Genomic DNA, 22,556 nt, shown 5'->3' with positions numbered 1-22,556 from the left:
TCTTTCTTGTAAAAATGATTTCTAAAGAAATGGAGCCATTTCAACCTGTAAAATGGCAAAGTTTCCCATGGCTTGAATTTTGTTGATTGCATCAATACAAATATTATAACTAGTTAGTATAAATCAAGCCATAAGGAGGAGATCAGGTAGGATGAAATGCAAACATCTTGTCTGCCAAATTCACAGGAGCAGTAAGACTCTTTGCCTCTAACAAAAACTGTGGGATGATGATGATGATGATGATGATTTATTTTGTTTTTAGAAAAGCTTTGATATAGTTGTTTTGAGGTAATCTGTTTCTTCCTTCCTCTTGCTGCCCCATACATACATCTTGTAGAAAATCTGGTAACAGGAAAATGCCATGTTGGAGATATAAGGAAGGCAAAAAAAAAAAAAAAAAAAAAAAATCAATAAGCATAAATGAAACAAAAAAAGGATTTTTTCCTTGGAAAGGAAATGGAAAGGACCAGCAATCTCTACCCAGCACTTTGGTTATCTGCAAATTTTGGCACCTTTCTTTCTTCAAGATACAGAGATGCAGCTACCAGCAGAAAAGAAATAGACAGTAGCATAGCAAAGCAAAATCAATAAAAGGGCGATATAAAACTCAGTATGATTTTCTTTAGTGCAATGAAGTAAGTTACACTCATTCCTTTCTCTCACCACCACATTCTTTCAAGCCATAGTTTCTAAGCAATGGCCTAGGAAAAGGAGAGCTGTGTAGTTACTCTTGTTATTTGATCTTGGGGCAAATTATTTAGGGTTTCCTTACATGAACAGTGAGGCTAATATGTACCTTACAAGAGGTGTTGTTGGGGGCTCCACTGAGATAATAGCTACAAAGTGTTACATAGTAAATGTATAACAAATGTCAGACTCTTGACTTTGCCTCTTCCTGGCCAAGTTTGTATCAATGTTCTTCTAAATACCTTGACTTTAAACACTCAAACCATTGAAAATCAAAAGTTCAAATAAGGGAGATAAAAAATTCCAAATTTTCATTTCACCCTATGCAGAATAAACCATTTTGACAATGTGCTTGTGAATTTAGATACTTAGCAATATCCTTAAATTTTAAGAACCAGGGACAAAACCCCTTCTTCACAATATTTACCACGTTCATCCTATCCTGTCCGTTCTCTCCACAATCTTGGTTTGGCACTATTTAATCAAGCAGATAGCAAAAGGGAGACCCGAGATCCTTTATTCCAACCCTGTTTTCCTGCAAAGAAAACTGAAGCCCAAGCACACACTAATTCACAGCAGAGACTAGAGAACAGCTCCTAACACTGGTTGCAAATTAAGTGCCTACAGAGGCTAGTAGGTTAGAGAGGAGAGTCAAGGGAGGGGTTTAGGTGGGGAGCACAGCTGTTCTAAACTGAACTTCAGCACAGTTACCACGTGGGCGAGAGAGCCAAGTGCTCCTAGAACTTTTAACATTTAAAGACATCACTGGCACTTGAAACTTTATATATGATCTACTTGCTTTTAAATGCTGGCAATGTATTACACATTTTTTTAAGCCTCTCTGCAGGTCAAACAGGACACATCTGTGGGCCGGATTTAGCCAATTTGAGGCCTCTGAATCAGCTTTGCTAACCCCAAGTTAAATTTCTTTTATTTAATTTGATTTGATTCTCACACTGCTTGCCAAAGACAACAACAACAACAAAACAAAACAAAAAACAAAAAACAAAAAGGGCTCCCTGTTGCCTACAAGATAAAAGTCCAAACTTCTTAACCAGTCCTTCAAGGCAATCCATGCGTACACTTAAGACACTTAAGACAAATTATATTTCCAATTTACAGTCTCCATTCTCCACTGCAACCAGAATGGCCCGATTTCCACATCAGATACAACAATAGTCAGAAAGTCACCTCTAGGCCACATGGGTTATCCTTAGCCTCCAGACGTTCCTCCACCTGTGCACTCCCAGAGTGAAACTCTGTCCACCTGTAAGTGCACAGCTGAAATACCACCTTTCCACAAAACATCCTTGATGGCCTCTGTGCAAAGCCACCTTGCTCCAAATTTCCACAGGACTTTATATCACTCACATGATACTTAAAACATACTGCCTTATTTTGAAGGTAGCAGCATAGCTCATTTACCCAACCATCTAATAACACTCCTGGAAAAAAGAGTGAATGTATACCCGTGTTTCATACTAGGCAGGGGCCTTGATAACTATCTCAGAAATGTTACCCTTTTATACTGAAAACTTGTGGATCAAACATGAAGAAAATATGCTGGCAGAACTCCCCTGTGTCTGTGCTTCCATAGACAGACACTTGAGTAACAAAAAAGGGCCAAAGACCTCACTTCTCTGGCTTCCCAAAACATTTTTCCCACTTTCTATCTGCTTCGGGATTTCTTCCTATAGAAGACAATGTTAATTCGAAGAGACTACTGTTTGCCTTGGACAATGTTGATTCGAAGAGACTACTGTTAAATATCCAGCTGTTATGTGAGAGGATTGGTCTTTCTCTAGGAGTAAGGCTAATTTATCAGTCTGATGGTTTCACGTGGAAAGATCCAGAGAGCTGGGTTCTGGGTGAATACACACTGTCATCAAGTAGTTCAGTTGTGATAAAACTGATTAAACCATGACTACCCAGCATCCCAGGCTAATTTTGAGTGTAAGAGTCCTAAGCTGATACCTCAAACTTAGTTTTTCTGGAGCTGCTCCCATTTTCAGTCATCTACATTTGGCAGGGGGAAAAAAAAATAAACTAAATTTGCATAATAATGGGAAAACTTGATACAACCTCATCTCAAACTAGCTGTAGTTTATATGTCGCTGAGTAATTTCAATTAGCATATTCTGGATACACCCTTTTAAACCTGTACAAATTTACACTGTCAAAGGCAAGTTAGGCCTTGCAATCGTCAAATTAGGTCCCCACATTTATGTCACGTGGTAATCTGTTTTGATGTTAAGAGAGCCAAGACAATCTTGAATTCCAGGAAATAGCAAGGAAAACTGACTACAGGAGTTTCAACTATGAGAACAATGTTTTCTCCTGTTTCAGATGATGCCATTTTAAGTCACAACTACTAAGCCTCTAATTTCTTTACCAAAAGATAAAAAGTTCATTCTTAAACCTTTCCTGGGAGTGCTTCTAGCATAAGCACATTAGAGCATGCTTATAATATATACTAGCATAAACATAATTTAACAGATAGACAAAGAGCTTTCCATAAGAAGCAATTCTTTTCTTCATAAATCCTGTCAAGAAAGAGGTGGACTAGATTACGCACAGCCACCAAGGGGCTCTGAGTCCCCTCATTTTTCCTATGTTAGTGCGTTTTGTGGCAAAACAGACTTAAAGCAATACCATCTCCTTTGCTGAAAATGCATAAGGTGGACACATGCTTATTTTGTCTTTATATAAATAATTTTGTGTTAAATTTCTGAAAACAAAATTTTAATGTTTTAGAAATTAGCATTCAAAACACTTTTCAAGTGTTCTTAGAGGAATTCTAGACCTTTGATTATTGGTTAAAGACGACTTAGCTCAACAGTAACAAATATCTTATTACTTTGTTGTGAACCAAAAAGGCCCACGGATTTATTAAAGAGCAAGAAAAAAGTAACACACTTATGCACCCAGGAGGAGGCTCGGGGTCCACTCCATGCAGATCGCTAGCCCCCACTTAAAAGAATATACAGGCGGCTAGAGGAAGGGCTGGCCAGGGCCGTTTTTCTGATCTTAAACCAAGACAAAAATAAATGGGCAGCTCCGCTCCTCTTTGATCTCCTTCGGTGTATCTTTCCAGCATAAACTGGCAATGTTTAGGCTGACGATCCGTGAAACAGAAGGAGAGAGTCATGCAGTTGCAGCCCCAAGAATATGGGTGTTCTTTGCACGGAAATGGAAGCACCCTGCTGAGCCAGCGGGGACACACGCGCGCGCAGAGCATCTGCGGAGCGCGGAGGTGACATCTGCGAGCCCTTAACAAGTTCCCTGCTTCCGAGAACGGGGTGTCACGTATTTTCACTGTAAAACGATCCGGATGGAGGGGGATTGAATACGGGTGGAGGGGAGTCACCCCACACTCCGAGAATCCTTCGGGGGAGAAGGCGGGTTCAGGCCGGAGAGGCGGGATCGTGCGGGACCCAGAGGCCCAGGAATGACCCCGCAGAGGTCGGTGGCGCCCCGCTCCCAGGGGCGGATGCCGGGGAGAGTTAGGCCGGCGGAGGGGGCCCCGCGCTCTCGCACATGAGGGGCGGTTCAGTGAACGTGTGGAAACATCACGTCAGCTCTGAGAGCCGGCCGGCGGGCGGCCGAGGAGCAGGAGGCGCCGCGGCCTCGCCCGTGTCCCCAGCGGGCGACGGGGGCGGCCGGCCCCTTACCTGGTTCCTGCGGTACCACGCGCCCGACAGGGAGCCGTTGGCGGCGCCCAGCGCCCAGTACGTGAAGTTCCGGGACAGCTCGTCCACCGCAGGCGAGGCGGCGGCCATTGGGGCTCGCTCCCGGCGCGCGGGCTCAGGCTCCGGCTGCCTCCCGGCCCCTCCGCTCCGCCCGGCGCCGCGGAGGAGGGGCGCCCTGCCGAGGCCACTTCCTGCTCCGCGCCCGGGCCGGCGGGATCGCCGCGGGCACCTGGCTCCCGCCCCCGCGCGGCCGCAGGTGCGGCTCCCGCCCGCCCGCACGCCCCGCCCACCCCGGCCTCCCCGGCCTCCCCGGCGCGACCCCGCTCCTCCCGCGCCAGCGACCCGCGGGGACCCCCGCCGTCTGCGGCCTCCCGGGGCGGCCCGGTTTGCGGCGCATCCTCGGGGCCGCGGGGCCTGGGCGCTCGGCGTCCTCGCTGGCCAAACCGGATCCCCGTGCGCGCGGGTGGCCGCACCTGCTGGGGCGAGGGGGCGGGGCCTCCAAAGGCGCTTGCAGCCCCCCCCCACCCCGAGCGCTCGGTCGGTACGCACTGAAGGGAATGGAAGAGAACCCCCTCTGTCTAGCCCAGAGCTGCCCCCTTCACCCCGTCTGGATCGGGCAGTTCCAGCTCACGATCACTTGAATTTGCGAAGTTGTTTGCATGTTCCCGAAAATACCATAAGCAACTCCAGAACAAAGGTGGATCCACTAAATCTCTGTCAAGGACTGATAGGTCCTTAGTAAATCATTCCCGCAAGGAAGGAAGGAATCTCCTGGTGGTAGCTGGAGGACCCCAACGTCTCCTTCAGAAACGGGGTTTCCTTCAGGTGGAACCAGAAGGAATTGCTGAAACGTTGCCAGCTGCTGGATATCAGATTTTGGAACGGGAGATCATTGTTAATGGCCTCAGAGAACTCTAGATGTTTTGTTTTTGTCTATATTCAAATTCTACTGTTACTACACAGATGGCTTGTAAGGTATCACCGACCTTGAGAATCCTGTGATTCTATATTGTTGTCTGAAGCCCCGGAACTTGCAGTTCTTTTGTTTACACAATGCCGAGATTCTCCTTACATAATGTATTTTGACCGTCAGGACTTTATTACAGAGAGACCTTCACCAAAAGAGAATTGCCGCCTAGTGAAAAACTGGGAGAAAGTTTTCAGTGTTTACTAGGGGAAGCGTGCGAATGCGAGAAGACAATGAGAAAAATATCATTTTTAGAGAAATAATAAGACATGCCATCTGGGAAGCTGTGTAGTTTCCTGCTTGAGCATCCAAAATGCATAATGAACAGCTAATATGGTAGCTAATTATTTGTAATTTTAAGAGGCTCATTTATTTCAAATAAATACCTGAAGGAAAAGTGCCTTTTAAAATATCTTCTAATAATATCACATTAACTTGTGTTGGTGACTTTGTTAATGCTTCCTTCAGCTGAGCGGCTTTAGGGTACCAGTAACAGAATATCCTAGTAAAAGTGGCGTAGACAACAAGCATCTATTATCCCCGGAGGGAATTTTGTTCTGTGTGGCTCAATGATGTCATTACTTCCATCTTTCTGCTCTACCATCAGGCTTTTACCTTTCCGTGGTGCCAGCTCCAGGCATTACATGTAAACATCTGGGGGCGGGGGGGGGGGGAGTGAGGCATTTCTTTTTCTTCTTTTTAAAAAGATGTTATTTATTTATTTGACAGAGAGAGAGAGAGCGCGCGCACAAGCAGGGGAAGAACCAGAGGGAGAGGGAGAAGTGGGCTCCCTACTCAGCGGGAGGGACCCTGGGATCATGACCCGAGTCCAAAGGCAGATGCTTAACAGACTGAGCCACCCAGGTGCCCAAGCGGGATTTCTTCTTATGCATCTTTTGATTGGAGGAAAACCTTTTTGCAGAATCCCCCAGCAGACTCCCTTTCAGGTCCCCCTAGCCAGGACTGGGTCACAGGCTCATCCATGCTCTACATGCGAGGGAAGCAGGGAAAGTGACTCTCAGGCATCTCCAGCCTTCACAGTGGGAGGAGAGTTCTACCAGCAAAGAAGAAACCAGGATGGGGTGGGAGGGTACTATCAGCAGAGCCTGGCACCGCCACTCCTCAGTCTATTCTATCAGCCAGATTGTAACTAGTCACATGGTCTCTAACAAGCAAGATAATAAGTGGATCATGTCACCTTCCTGTTTCAAACACCACCAAACCTCCCCACAGACACAATAAAGTTCACAACTTTTTAAGCTTGGCATATGAGATATTTTATGATCTGGCCCCCATACTCTGCTAAGCTCAAATCACTCTCATTTTATCTCTTAATTAAAAAGGCCATTTTCTGTTTCTTTGCATTTGTTTAAAACCCTCTAATTTTGGAGGAAGACAACACTTGGTACAGAAGAAGTATGATGTGTAGCCTGTGACATGCTGTTCTCCAGATTCCAAGATGCCACCGCAGTCCCTGTGGCTGTCCTCGTGCGTGGGGGTGGCTGGAACAAAGAATTCGTGACCAGTGTTCCTTTCCACACAGTTCACAAGGAGGCGGCAGGAATGCTGCGTGAGCTATTTTGGTCCCAGCAGCGTAGGAGTTGCTGGAGGCTGTTCAGGGCTTTATGACGGCCTCTGCCTCTTGTGGGGTTTCTTCAGGGGATATCCTGTTCACTTTACAGGATGCCAAAAGCCTTTGATCAACTGCCTGTTTTGAGCGCTGAAATGGTGGAGGTCTGTTCCACAGTTAATTCAAGGAATTCCATTCTGGTGCCACATCACTTGAAGCTAAATCCTGACTCCATTGCAGATTGGCTGCGTGATTTTGATCAAGGTGCATAACTTCTCTGTGCTTTGCATTCATCCTCTGTGAAAGGGAGCTAATGAGTACTGAAACATAGAAAGTACTCAGTCAGTGCTGTCTTTCACTATTGATGACCATGGGGGAGGGCAGAATTCTTTAAAGAAACAAATACACACTAAAGTACAAAGCACAGAGGATAAGATTAATACACACAACTGCAATAAAATTAAGAGTTTTCGCATATCAGTCAACCATAAAGTATAAAAAGATAAGTCACAAAGTGGGAACATGATTTGTCACGACATGTAACTGACAAAGGTTCACATCCAAAATATGTAAATAACTCCCATAGGTCAATAAGAAAATGCCAGATAGCCCAGCAGAAAAATGGGCAAAAACATAAATAAACATATTCCATTAAATAAAGTATAAATGGCTGATAAACATATAAAATGTCTCCATCTCACCAATAATCAGAAAGAGGCAAATTAAAAAGCCCAATGAGAATCAATGTATACCCACCTAGTTAGCAAAAAAAAAAAAAAATTTTTTTAAATTTATATATCGTTTCAGTTCATTTGGGCTGCTCTCCCCAAATACTACCGGCTGGGTAGCTTATACACAATAGAAATTCATGGCTCACGGTTCTGAGGCTGGGAGGTCCAAGATCAAGGCACCAGCGTGGCCACATTCAAGGAAGGCCCTCTTCCTCATTCACAGCCAGCACCTTCCTGCAATGTTCTCACGTGGTAAAAGAGGCTAGAGATCTCTCTGGAGGCTCTTTTATAAGTTACCAATCCTATTAATGAGGGCTCCAATTCCCAAGGCCTCACCTACTAATATCATCAACCTTTGGGGAGATTTGGATTTTAACACATGAATTTTGGGGGGACACAAACATTCAGATCACAACACATACAAATTTTGGTAAGGATGTGGAGTAACAAATTTCTTTTCACTGTTGATGCTATTGATATTGGAAACAGTTTGACATGATTTGGTAAAGATAAAAGTGCTTCTCTGAACTTCACTCTTAGGTATATGCCCCAGAGAAACATGGATAGCAGGAGAGACATTCAAGGATAACTGCTCTTTGTGAAAGCAAAACAACAACAAAAAAACTGAAAATACCTCAAGTGTCCATCCACAGAAACAGTGGGCAAGTGAACTTTGATACTCTTGTACAATAAACTACTAAACAACAATGAAATTGCCACACTAGGCATAATATTGAGTTAAAAAAGCAAGTCCATAGATTATATACAGTGTGATTCAAACGCATGCACAATCAGACAATACACTGTACATCCATATGTAGGAAAATCTAAAGAAAAGCAAGGGGATGATAGACACAAAATTTGGATAGCGGTTCAAAGGTATTGGCAATATTCTACTTCCTAAACTGAGTCATGGACTACGTGGGCATTTATTTTATTATTATTATTATAAAAGATATGCATTTATGTCTCACATGACATAATTTTTATAAGTGTAGTGTATTTTATAACTAATACAAAAGATTAATGAAGAATAAAATGCAAGGTTTTGTGGTCAAAGTTCCTGAAATTTCAAGGTTGGTAGAACCCAGATTTAAGTTTGGTCTTCTGCTCCTTATCAGCTGCGTGGCTTTAGACAAACTCTCTGAGATTCCGTTTCCTAATTCATAAAGCTGGGTATAGTAATTTTGTTTCAAAAACTGTTGTAAACATTCACTACAGGGTAATGTGAGTGAAAAACACTTTATCGTTCAGCTCCGTTCCCCAAGCACTCGGTGCCAGGAGCCGAAGGCACCAGAACGAATGAAGCCCGGGCTCTGAGCCCAGCGGCTCACACCGACTTGAGCAGACGGGCAGGTAAACGGGTAGACTCCAACTGACTTTAGCGTGAGAGTGGGGAGACAACAAGCTAGTTGTTTTCAGCTCAGTTTGCAAAGGCCAATGCAGCCTGCGAAGGCCACCTAGAAATGGGTGCTGAGTGTACCGAATCCCAAAGGATGAGTTAGGCACGGCAGAAGGGAGGTGGGAGTGAGCAGGGCTGACTGAAGGAAGAGCAGAAACCAAGGCCAGAGGCCAGAAACAGTGCAGCGTGCGTGTTTCCATGTTAGTCATGGCTGGGATGAGATCTACCAGAGAATAAGGACAGAAGGGCAAGTAGGGCCAGGGAAAAGAAAATTTGTGTGCTGGGTTATCAAGGTCAGACTTGACTCTTAATGGAAGCCATTGAACAAGTTTACATAAGGGAACAGGAGGACAGGGTTGATGTGTTATTATTTATTTATTATGGTCAATTAGCCAACATACAGGATAGGTGCTTTATTTATTTATTTATTTTAATATTTTATTTATTTGAGAGAGAGACAGTGAGAGAGAACATGAGAGGCGAGAAGGTCAGAGTGAGAAGCAGACTTCCCATGGAGCTGGGCGACCGATGCGGGACTCGATCTTGTGACTCCGGGACCGTGACCTGAGCTGAAGACAGTTGCTCAACCACCTGAGCCACCCAGGTGCCCAGGACAGGTGCTTTAAAAGATTCCTGTTGGAAGAGCAGTGATGGTTTAGGTGGGAACCATACCAGAGAGGGAGAGCCAAGCCAAGAGCCAACAATGGCTCAAGTGAGGACACGTGACAAAGGCTAGAGAGTGCAGAGATTTCAGAAATGTTTCCAGGTGAAGCCAGCACAACCCATGGATGGGGCAGGGAAGGGAGAGGAAAGGAGGGAGAGGAGGTGTGATGCAGGGGAGACAGAGAGAAGAGAGGGTCTAAGCTGTGTTTCAGTTTGGACTAATGTGTGCTAAGGCAGCACCACTTATCGACACGGGGACTAGGAAAGAGGATTGCATTTAGGGGAAGAGGGTGAGTTCAGTTGAGTTGAGGACTCATTGAATTTGAGCAGCTGGTGGGGCATCTGAGCAGAAAGCATGTGCTGGATTATCTTAAGATGCAGGGGTGACGTCCCGGGCCAGGGAGATTTGGGAGCCACCAGCATGCAGATGGATGAGACAGACCAGGAAGAGCAGACAGCCCCTGTCTTTTGGAGTAGGACTAGGCAAGCTTTTTCTATACAGGACCAGAGAATAAATATTTCAGACTTTGGGGGCGCCTGGGTGGCTCAGTGGGTTAAAGCCTCTGCCTTCAGCTCGGGTTATGATCCTAGGATCTTGGGATCGAGTCCCGCGTGGGGCTCTCTGCTCAGGAGGGAGTCTGCCTCCTCCTCTCTCTCTGCCTGCCTCTCTGCCTACTTGTGATCGCCGTCTGTCAAAAAAATAAATAAAATCTTAAAAAAAAATTTCAGGCTTTGTGGACCATACGGTCTCCTACCATAACAATTCAGCTCTGCTGTTGTAATGCAGAAGCAACAGCAGACCACATGTGAATTAGTGCGTGGCTGCGTCCCAATAAAGCTTTATTTACAAAAACAGGTGGCTGGCACGGACCATAGTTTGCTGACCCCTTTTCTAGAGAGAGAAGAGCTGATGCAGAACCCAAGGCCAACAAGGACCACTTGAGAGGTAAGAGAGTATGTTTGCTAGGCCTCTTGGCACATGAACGACAGGTCCCAAACCAGAAGAAAGTTCAGTAACTCGTAACTAAAACCTGGGACGGCCGGGATGGAGCCAGACCACTAGATCCAGGAACCTGATTTCTGGGTTTGGGCTTCATCCTCAGGGCAGCTTCACCTGGTGGGGATATGGCCACAGCAACTCCTGGTGTCTGTCCTTAGAGCCTGGGTTCAGAAAGGTAAAGAGAGTGTGACAGGTGGGTTATTGTTCCCAGGTCTTCATGCCCCCCCACCCCCAATGCAGGAATATATGTATTATTCACCCCAACTCCTCCCCGCTACCCTCCTACCCCCTACCAGCCAGTTGCCAAATGACTACAGTTCCTCCCACCAGAGACAGCCTCTCAGTGATGCTGGGTTTGGTCACATGACTTGCTTTGGAAATGTGACAGTTCTGGGCCGAGACCTCAAGAGGTATCCCATGTTTCTGCTTGCTCTGTATACTTGGGCTCTATCCTGAGAAGAGGGGCCTTAGGTAGCCACTGGTCCAGAGAGAATGAAGACACCTGCAGAGCCCACCTAAAGCCAACCCTTGCCACATCTGGCCCGAGGACTCATGGATGAGAAAATATGTATTGGTTGTTATAAGCCACTGAGATCTTGAGAGTATCTGTTACAGAGCAACACCAGTTGATTAAGGGTGTGCTCAGCCAGCTGCATTTAGAAAGTCCTGGTGGAAAACTAGCCTGATCTGGGGACGTGTAACCCATCTCGGGACCAGTTACCAAGGGCAGAGGGATTTGGATCCTGTGCTCATTCGTTGAAGGAGGTGGGAGCAGTTACCAAGGCGAGGAGAGGCGGGCCGAGCAGACCAAAGCAGTAGTCATCGCTGTGGGGAGTCGTGCCAGGGACACAGGCAAGAGCAAGGGCCACAGATGGCCAAGAGGACACCGTGACAATAAATGAAAGGTGTTCATGCGTGCTTTGGCAATAATGACAATAAAAGTCTTTAGTGATCTTTGCCTGAGCAGTTCCAGCTGAGTATTGGGGGCGCCCGCCAAATGATGGTTGAAGATTATATTTCAATAAACTCCAATTCACTATGGGAGCATTAGCTAGTCCTAAGAAGGACCCTAGATTAGGAGCAGGTTAGAGGTCTGCAAGCTGGGGGTCAGGAGTTTCATTAATTAGCGAAGCACTGTGAAGCCATGGGAGGCCTCCTGGGAAAGGGGGTGCTGGGGTCATCTACACTAGAGGGAGAAGATTCTTGAAGGGGGAGATGCAGCCCTTAAGCGGGGGAACCAGGGTGAAAGGTGGAGCACAGTCCTGGAGTGACCCTCAGGGCCTGCAGCCGCAGAATTGTATCTTTGGGAACCAGATGTGAAGGCAGGATCCAAGCAACGCGGAAATTAAAATAGCAGGGTTTAGTGAGAGGTCACGAGGGAGGTGGGCGAGGCCAAGGGAGGAGAGAGCTGATAAGAAGATCTGGTCTCCGGCCTAGAGAAACAGTGTCTGAGCCAGCCATCGCACAAGTATCCAATTGGCAAAAGGTTAATCTAGTGCCCACCCCTTTTTGGGACTCTGACCTTGTCTTGACTTCTTTCAGGCCCCTTTCCTTAGGCCCTGTCCTCTTTTCTGACCTCCCTAATGGGGACATGTCCCACCCCATCCCGCCTGCCTTTACTGACGTCTGACAATGTATGACTTCCCAAGGCTGTGTCCCGCCCAGGCTGGTCCTCCCCAGACGGTACCCCCAACATCATTCCCTCTGCCTCCTCTTAAACTGTATTGTCTCATGTCTCATTCCTTTGCTCTCCACTCTCAAGGAGGCATCTGGGAATGGATCCATGCCAAGATATTAACTTCTTCCGTGATTATTTGCTTTCCAAATGGACTCTCCTGTACCATGACGTCTTAACCCAAAGGAGTATTTCTGTCAAAGGAGTAAGAATTGGACAGATGAAAACGGGGCGTGTAAAATTGCCTCTTAAATCTTACCTCATAATACGTTTGTCATTGATGAGGCTTGTCCCAAACTGGAGAAGGCACTGAGGGAAGTTAAATAAGAGGTCGGGGTACCAGGTGGTGGGTATTATAGAGGGCACAGATTGCATGGAGCACTGGGGGTGGTGAAAAAATAATGAATACTGTTATGCTGAAAATAAATAAATTTAATTAAAAAAAAGAACCCTAATTTTAGAAATAAAATATTTAATTTTAGGCCCCAACATGACAGATTTTAGATGTAATTGCTAAATGAAAATGCCCTGATGTGAGAATTACAGGGTTAGCTGAATGGCCGCCAAGGTCAAGGTACAGTTACCCATATCCTAGTATTAACCTTTTTCTTCCAGTTCATATCTCCCCCAGGCTTACATCTGTTCTTTCACTTGCTCCTCACAAAAGCTCTGTGAAGTAGGTGAGGCATTTGTGTTTCTTAAAAGCATTTAAAAAATTAGTCATTTTAAAAAACAAAACCGGGGCACCTGGGTGGCTCAGTGGGTTAAGCCTCTGCCTTTGGCTCAGGTCATGATCTCAGGGTCCTAGGATTGAGCCCCACATCAGGCTCTCTGCTCAGCAGGGAGTCTGCTTCCCCCCACCCCCCGCCGCCTGCCTCTCTGCCTATTTGTGACGTCAAATAAATAAATAAAATCTTAAAAAAATAAAATAAAACAAAAAACAAAACCAAAAGATTTCAGCTTAGGGAAGCTAAAGTGCTCATCTAATGTTGGGACTTCTGCTGCTCTGTTAAGAAGTCTTGCTACATGGGAGAATGAATCCAGGTTCTCCAGAGAGAGAGAGAATCAACAGGAGATGTAGATGTAGGTATGAACACAGATCTCATGAAATGATGGAGACTAAGAAGTCCCAAGATCTGTAGCCAGCAGGATACAGATGCAGGACAGCTGATGGAAGTTCTAGTCTCAACGTCAGAAGGCTTGAGACCCAAGAAGGGTCAGCTTTTCAGTTCATGGCTGAAGGAAGCAAAAGACTGGTGTTCCGGCTCATTGGTCAGGCGATGAGGAGTTCCTTCTTACTCAATCTTTTATTTTATTCAGGTCTTCAACTGATTGGAGGAGGCCTCCCCAAATTAGGAAGGGCAGTCTGCATTACTTGGTCTACTGATGCAAGCACTGGGTAGACTCTGGATTCGGGATGAGTCCAGAAACCCCCTAGCAGAAACACCCAGAATAATGTCTGAGTGCCCTGAATGTCTGTGTGCCCTGTGGCCCACTCAGGCTGATATACAAAATGAACCATCACAGTGAGTGCCTCAAAGAGGGAAATAAAAAGTCCTGTATTGCATTGAATACCAATGAAATGGCCTATGGAACCAGGTGTGACAAATGTGACTGGCAGAAGTTTCACGGACATGAATTTCATTATTTGTACCATTTTTCTTTAGCTTGGAGTTTGGTTTCTGTTCTAATCCAATTTGTGCTGTAGGTTTTCTATGACCGCTTTACTTGAATAGGATTTACTTTCTCTCTCTCTCTCCGCCGTCATTACCATCATGCCGTCATCGACAGCATCCGAGGTTTACCGGGTGCCTTCTGCTCTCATGGCTCTGTACCAGGAAGGAATTCAGAACTCACATGGGAAACTAGATCTGTCCCTTGCTTTGAGTGGCTTAATTATAGTTTAGGAGACAGAACAGACACATAAAGAGATAAATAAATGCAAACCGACTGTAAACGAGTTAACTAGGGGTAAGTGCAGGAGGACGTTCATCTTCAGATGTCACAAAAAGGGAGTGATTAGTAGGCTCAGAGTAGTCTGGAAAAGCTTCAAGGCATCTGTGACCATTGGGCAGGGCCTGAGGGAAGGGTGTATCCAAAATGAGAGAGACTGTCAGGAACGATGGAGAGCCCCCGGGATGACTGTGGAAAGTGTGACTGTGTGCAGAGACAGCGGGGCGAGGCTGGGTGGGCTCCTTCCTGAGCCACCGAACAGCTTGATACTTGGAGAGTAGCATCCAGGAACAGCTTTAGGGCCAGGTTGCTAATTAAAACTTTTTCACTGTGCGTTTAATTTTCCAGGATCAGCAGGGAGAGTCATCTGCATCTCCGAGAGGCATCTCCACCACCCTCTCCCTGCCCCCCTCCTACCCGCCCCCCCAAAGCACAACTTTGTAAACCTGTCTAGCCGGTCAGATATCCCTGACTCTCCCAGTTTTATTTATTCCCTTGGCAAAGGCTGGATTTGCATATGATTAAAGAAAAAAAAAAAAAAAAGCAACGATAGAAAAAGCCTCTACCTGTTTTCACGTGCAGTGAATGCTATTTTTATATGGTTTGTCTTGTTCGTCTGGGTCCATAGCCCCTGCTCAGTGTTGGGCTTGGTTTGCTTTAGGGACAACAGGGAAACCCTGTGTGTGTGAGGAGACAGTGTAAGCTTCACCCCCATCAGCAAGTAGGGCAGCTCACCTTCCTCCCCGCAGTTGTTCCAGACCCTCCTTGGTCCTCAGGAGGTTGTGTAGGTCACTGAGAGTGAAACACTGTAAGAAACCCACGTGCTCCTGTCCTGCTCTGCCATGACCCAGCTGATGGCTGTAGGCAAGTCCCTCCACAAGCCACCCCCCTGGGGTTCATTTTCTCATTCGTAAAATGAGAGGTTTGGAGTAGATGACCTTCTGGCATGTTTCAACTCTGAAGCCTGAGTCTAGGAGGAATTGTATTTTCCTCGAATTATATCAGACAGTGTTTTTCTCCCCTGGCTACGTAGGGGAGGAGAGGGCAACTCTGGAAGGTACTAGGTTCCTCTCCCTAAAATGTCTTGAGATATTGGTGTCTAATCAAAGAGCGTTGGCCTTTACCTACCAGATGCATCTTTTAAAAAGATGTATTTATGTATTTGAGAGAGAGAAAGAGAGCCAGAGAGAGAGAGAGAGAGAGAGAGAAAGCACAAGCAGGGGGAGGGTGGAGGGATGCAGGGAGGAGAGAGAGAGTCTCCAGCAGACTCCCACTGAGCATGGAGCCCCATGCAGGGCTCCATCCCAGAACCCCGACTGAGATCACAACCTGTGACTAAATCACAAGTTAGAGGCTCAACCAACTGAGCCACCCTAAGACACATGTTAAAAAAATATCCCACTCTGAGACACATTTAAAAAAAAAAAAAAAAAGTATCTTTTACGGGCATTTTAGAGAGATGGAACCCATAGAGAACTTTCTATGTAGGAGAACTAAGATTCAAATAATGCCACAGTTTAGTAGCTGTACGATCTTGAACCAGATACTTCACTTTCCTGGGACTCAGTTTCCTCATCTGTAGAATGAGAATAATAATAATAACAACAACAACAACAACAACAACCACAGTCCTTAGGGTAACTATGAAGATTAAATCTGTTAAGTATCAAATCCTCAGGACAGTGCCTACCCATAGTAAATATCCACAAGCTGGAGACACAGTGTGGCTGTCATCTGTGTAGCCGTGAGGAGGTGAAGTGTGGTGTTATGGTGGTTAGCGGGGGGTGTGAGGGGGCTTGGGGGGTTGGGGGGGGAGGTGAGGTGCACGCACCAAATCAAGGCAGATCTGAATTTCAGTCTGGGCTCTGTCTCTAACCAGCCGTGTACCTTGGGTGAGCGATTCTACTTCCTCAAGCCTCAGTTTCTTGCTCTTTACAGGGAATCCTAATGGTTCCTGCTTTGTAGAATTCTGAAGGAAGATTCAGCAAGACAAGGCATTCACTTAGCCTGCACAAGAGAGAGTAAACATTCAACAAATTTAATCACAACCACAAATAAACAAAAGTAATAATAACTGCTGTGCTTTCATCCCTCCCCCCCACGCGCACTGCCCCCCCCCCCCCCCCGGCTTTCCTCCGAGGTCGAGGTCGGCAGTAGTGGAAGGAAATCTCCAGACTGAGGAGATGGAATGAATCGTGTAGCTGGACAGCACGCTTCGTGAGAGCAGGACCCTCTCCACCTGGTTTATCCTCCAGGGTGGTGTCCGGCACATTCAGGCACCAGAAAAAAAGCCTTTACTGAGAGTGGAAACAAGAGAGAGAGATGCTTGTAAGTCGTTCTGCTTTTACAAGACCTGGCTTAGTTTTCAGGCCTTCAGACCTATTCCATCTGCTGCCTTCACAACACCACCCAGGAGGACATTTGGAGATGTCGAGACCTCCTCTTCACTCTAGACCAGCGCTGTCCAAAAGAAATATAATGTAAACTGCACACAGAATTTTAAAAGTCTTAGTAGCCTTGTTAAAAAAAAAAAGTTAAAAAAAAGTGAAATTAATTTTAATAATGTACTTTATTTAACCCACTCCATCCAAAATAAGATCATTTCAACATGCAATCAAAATCAAAATCAAAATTATTCAATATTTTTGGTACTAAGTGTGACACCTGGTGTGTTTTTTATACTTGCTGCATATCTCAATTCAGATAGCGTATTTCAAGTGCTCAGCAGCCTCAAGGAATCCAGTTCCAGTAGAGGGGCCCCTATATTGGAAGGTATGGCTCCAGACCAAGAAAGCATGATCAAGTCTCTCCTTCCGCCCACCCTCAAGCCCACCCCTCAGTTCCACTTCCTGTCTGAGGACCCTCTGATTTTCCAGGTGGGTGCTCTAGGGAAAGTGTTCGGGCTTCTTGGAAGATACACCCACTCCTGACACGGGTGCCCTGTCTCACTAGAAAGACCACATCAGAATACAACACCATAACCTCAACACCCATTCCATGAGATGCACACATACAAGAGGGAGTTGATTGTTCAAAGCACTTCCAAGCTTGTATTGAAATATCAACTATCACCGACCATCCACGATCATCCTCTTTTTTCAGTCATGCGTTTGGAGGGCTTTGTCCACTGCGATCTGCCCTATGCTTAACCCTCTCCGGTAATTCATTTGTTCATTCAATTTAGCGAGGGCCTACAACATGTAATGGAGTTAGGAATGCTATAAGGGGCAGGACAAATGCAGTGCCTGCCCTTGGGAACGTTAAACTTGAGTGGGATGGGAGGGCGAATAAGCAGGATCCTACCTGGTGTAATGGGGAAAATAAATACTAAGTACGCTGGAAGCTCATAGGAGGGCAAACAACCTAACACAGTAGTGTGTGTGTGTGTGTGTGTGTGTGTGTGTGTGTGTGTGTAAGGGGGCAATTAGGAAAGCAACATCTAAAATAAAATCTGAAGTTTGAGATAAAATTGGAGTAGGGGGTTGTGGGAGTGGAGCTGGAGAAAGAAAGAGAACATTCCAGGTAAGGAGAGAACCATCCCATGTCCCAGAAGGTTCAAAGTAGGGGGCCTGCAAATCACCCCATCTAGCTGGATGGAAGGGTACATTTGTGACTTGGGTAGATGTCGAGGAGGCAAGGGATTAACCATGGTTAATAGTGAGGGCTTTATTTAAATTCTATTGTAAAGATCCTGGGAACTCAGCTCTGGTTCTGATTTCTTGCTTGCTTTACGGGGTATCTCCATGTTCCCCTTAAATTCAGCATGCTCCAAATCACTCATCACCTTCACTCCTCTGCTAAATATTCCAAGCCGGTTCTCTCCCTTAATTTCTCTGTCTCTCATAATGAGATCAGCATAGTTCCAGTCTCCCGCCACAGCTGAGACATCTCTCATTTCCTTCCATATCTTCACCCCTGTACCCAAACCATTACTAAAACTCACTAATTTTTTGACTGCATATCTGAAGGCTTTTGGTTCAAGCACTTTCTGGCTTCCTTGAAGATCATTCATCACTCATTTTTCTATAATAGCTTTAAATTTTCACCAGAGTTATCCAAACTCCAAGTGGTATAACTTGTACTCCTTTGAGATATCATTTTGGAACAAACCAGCAGTTTTTAAAATCACATCAGATTATAAAGTAGGAAAATAATTCCTGCAGTCCAGAAATGCCCCAAGCAACTTTTATTGGAAAAAATGTTTTATTTATTTTTTGATTCTAATGTCTTCGTATATCTTAAAAAAAAATCATCAACCTTCCTTCTGAAGTTGTAAAGTTGTATTACCCGCACAGAGAATCCATAAAGAGGGGTTTTTTATTTGTCTAATTGTGTCCCTCCCTTTCCACACAAGCCCTTTCCTGGGTACATTACCTGCATGTTCACTCACCCTAGAAAAATGTTTAATACTGTTTAAACTTGCCCTTGATTACCAAACATCTTTCTTCATATTGGCTCGGCAATTCATTATAACCACACCCTGTACTGGACATGGAAAATTTAAAACACAAGAACCAGACTGCACTTTGTGTCTTATGAATAAATGAGAAGAGAAATGATAATTTCCCTCAGTTGTATTTTGTCATATTTTAAGCAAAATGTCCACTGACTCGAAATTGCATTTTAATCAGTCAGTATTTAGTTAGATTTAAGGACTGTGCTCTGCATGAAACTACTTGTTCGAGGGATGTTAACCATGTTTTCCATAATTAAAAATGAGGACACTGGTGTGACAATGGGGACAGAGATTTGAAATCACTACTACCCTGGAAAATTTGGGTCAAATGATTTCCATAGCTATAGGAAATGTAAGATAAGTATCATCCCTCAAGTTTATAATTTTATTGGAAACACAAGCCCAACACACACTTATTTACTTGGCTACTGAATAGTGAACCCCTCGTATAGGGGGTACTTTGGTAGCTGGTAAAGTCAAGGAGATGAAAAATATAGACAATTGCCTAAAATGCTTCCTGAAACATTTGTGAGGCTAATTTTATGTGTCAACTCAGCTAAGCTATGATGCCCAGCTGTCTGGTCAAAGACTAGTCTAGATGTGGCTGAGAAGGTATTTTTTTAGATGCAATTAACATTGACATCAGTAGACGTCGTGTAGAGTGTCCTCCATAATGCGGATGAGCCTCATCCAAATGGTTGAAGGCCTTGAGAGCAAAGATTGGAAATCCCCCCAAGAAAGGAAAAGTCTGCTTCCAGACTCAAGACTGCACTACCAGCTCCTGCTAGAATCTTCAGCCTGCCCGCCTACCCTGCAGATTTTGGATTTACTGCTTTCCACGATCGTGTGAGCCAGCTCCTTAAATAAGTCTCTCTTCTCTCTGTACACACACACACACACACACACACACACACACACACACACATCCTGTTGGTTCTGTTTCTCTGGAGAACCCCAATGCAGCTCTCATAAGAATTGTTATTTATTTCCCACTCCTGAGATAATCTATGCATGTTCAGAATTGTATAATACCTTCCCCCCCCCCACACACACACATCGTAACAACACACTTCACAAATATGTCTTCTAGCAATGTTTTTAAACATATGGCATTGACTTTCAAGACCCAACTTGCTGTTAAAGAGAAAATTTAGAAGCCGAAGTAGAATTATCAGCTAGAACAAAGTTGCCTAATTTCAAGTGGGATGAGAAAGGGGGGGAATGCAGAGAGCTTGAGGAAACCCCAAGTGTTCGAGTCAAGCAGGTGACAGAAATGATAGAGAAGTCCGTATTGGCTTTCTGTTGACGAAATCTGGAGGAAATAAATTTGGAGGAAATTTGCATGGATGATTGGTCTCGCGTCTCCGAGTACCTTCACGGTGGAAAAAGATGCCGTGAGAAGAAAGGACAGTAAAGCAAAACTAGTCAGAGCAATTGGGATAATGACCAAAATTGCCTGGGGGAAAAACTGGAGCAAAGATGGCCATGTACAACCTAGAACTGTGAGTTCAGCACTAGATTAATGTTTGGGGGCTCTGGGGTTTCTACGAACTGTTCCAGTGGAAAATGGTGCAGGATGATCTGTTCTAAAAGGAAATGGGCACTCTGTAGCAAGAGTATTCTGGATGGAATAAGTGATAGCTGATTTCCACAACTGATTTAAGCACGTAGCAGGCCTGCTTCTCTGAACTGGCAATAGAAAACACTTGGAAGGGAGAAAATCTTATGAATAATTAGATATAATTAGGTTGTCAGCTCATATATCATTATGCCTTGCTTCTCAGGGATGTTTTGCAGATTAATTAGTTAATGTTTGTAAAATAAGCTCCAAGTGCCATGTATCATTGGCATAGAATTTGACTTTCAGTATGATGAGTGTAATTAAGTCATGTTGATTTCATACAAACCTTCATTGCAGGGTAACGTCTGTTCTGGAGTGCTCTGGAGATGTTTGGGGGAATGGGTTCTTGAGCGTGGTGTCTGGAGCCCGGTGACAGGCATTTGGCATTGTGTTTTGTACACGGCTCAGGTAAGATGAGGAATTTAAAGTGCCAGATTAGAATTGTGGCTTCTACTAATGCATAAAGGTTATGTTTTTATATGATACCCAGCTTGATAATGCAGTAATTAAAAGCAAACACTTTAAAATCAAGATCAGCAGGAGAGAGAACATTAAGGGTTTTCTTTGGAAGCCCTATGTGAAACTTACCTACTATTTGACACGTACATTAAACACTCTTCCATTAGGAAATTCATTTTTTAAATCTGGCAGTGGCTTTCAATACCCCCAGTCCCTACCTATTAGCAAGCTGATCTTGAGCAGTATAATTGATTATTATTTTTTTCAGCATAATTGATTATTTTTCAAAAGAATTTATTTATTTATTTGACAGAGAGAGATCACAAGTAGGCAGAGAGGCTGGCAGAGAGAGAGAGAGAGAGAGGAGGAGGAGGAGGAAGCAGGCTCCCCACTGAGCAGAGAGCCTGATGCGGGACTCGATCCCAGGACCCTGAGATCATGACCTGAGCCAAAGGCAGAGGCTTAACCCACTGAGCCACCCAGGTGCCCAGTATAATTGATTATTGACTCAGAAGCTCAAATATACATTCATTTGTTGGGATTTGCTGGCTTTTGAAAGAGGAATCAAATAAGGTCCAGGATAGTGGTTTTCTTTTTTTTTTTTTAACAATTTTTTTAAAGATTTTATTTATTTATTTGACAGAGAGAAATCACAAGTAGATGGAGAGGCAGGCAGAGAGAGAGGAAGGGAAGCAGGCTCCCTGCTGAGCAGAGAGCCCGATGCGGGACTCAATCCCAGGACCCTGAGATCATGACCTGAGCCGAAGGCAGTGGCTTAACCCACTGAGCCACCCAGGCGCCCAGGATAGTGGTTTTCAAACATTTTGGTCTCAGGGTCCCTTCTCCTCTTAAAAATCACTAAGGACCCCAGAGAACTTTGTTTATGTGTGTTATATTTACCAGTGTTTATTGTATTTAAAAATGGAAGCCAGGAAAAAAAGTTAAATTTATTTTATTCACTGAAACGGAGAAGTTCATTGCAGAGTAACATAGATAAGAGACGTTTAATGAGAAGAGGTGAAAAGAGTGGCATTGTTTTGCATTCTTAAAAACCTCTTTAATGTCTAGCTAAACGGAAAACAGTTGTAGCTCTGTATCTGCTTCTGTGTCCAATCTGATGTGATACATCGTTTTTGGTTGAAGGAGGTGAAGAAAATTTGGCCTCACACAACTAGGTAGCTGGAAGAGGGAGAAATATGTTAAGAACCCTTTTAGATAATTGGATTTTCCCTTTTGATTTGACACCAGAACTCAGCAAGTGATAGTTCTTAAAGCTTAGTTTCTTCAACGTTGGTGCATTCTAAAACCATATCGGTGACTTTTTGCATCCCATCACTTTAAAATCCAAGGGTCTATCTCCTACTTGAATCCACGCATTGGTCCTTTGGAAAGTATTGGTTCACTGAGTTATGCAGATCTTCTGAATGTTCCAAATATTTCCTGATACAGCATCACTCACTCACTTTTATCAATATCACCACTGACTTCATCCTAAAATTGTTTAAATATTGGTATACTGTCAAGTTTTCTAAAATTTTCATTTTTGCGCTAAAGCTGGAATTTTATTATTGGCAATAAATACTTTGAGTTGTTTTCTTTGAAGTGATAGTCTCACTTTGTTCATTTTAGAGACGTTGTCTGCCAAATACCGACATCTGAATAAGCATAGCTTTTTCAAGTAAA

At 44.6% G+C, this 22,556-nt stretch overlaps 1 protein-coding gene and 1 long non-coding RNA gene across 2 annotated transcripts in view; one reads left to right on the top strand and one right to left on the bottom strand.

The window, feature by feature from the left end:
• NIPAL2 (NIPA like domain containing 2) overlaps positions 1-4,655 on the bottom strand; it is a 73,105-nt gene extending 68,450 nt beyond the window's left edge. Inside the window, exon 1 of the mRNA XM_059165946.1 lies at positions 4,359-4,655. Within this exon, the coding sequence (XP_059021929.1) occupies positions 4,359-4,466 (108 nt within the window). The 5' untranslated portion in view covers positions 4,467-4,655. The remainder of the gene's footprint in view (positions 1-4,358) is intronic.
• A 4,243-nt stretch (positions 4,656-8,898) lies between these two features.
• On the top strand, positions 8,899-14,858 carry LOC131828027 (uncharacterized). The gene is made up of 3 exons (XR_009352194.1): positions 8,899-9,000; positions 10,566-10,655; positions 14,686-14,858. It is a non-coding gene; the product is annotated as an uncharacterized LOC131828027 (long non-coding RNA).
• The last annotated feature ends 7,698 nt before the right edge of the window (positions 14,859-22,556 follow it).

This window comes from Mustela lutreola, chromosome 3 (genome assembly GCF_030435805.1).
Source record: "Mustela lutreola isolate mMusLut2 chromosome 3, mMusLut2.pri, whole genome shotgun sequence".
NCBI lineage: Eukaryota > Metazoa > Chordata > Mammalia > Carnivora > Mustelidae > Mustela > Mustela lutreola.
The sequence above is the reverse complement of the archived record's forward strand: the minus strand, read 5'-3'. Positions and strand labels throughout refer to the sequence as shown.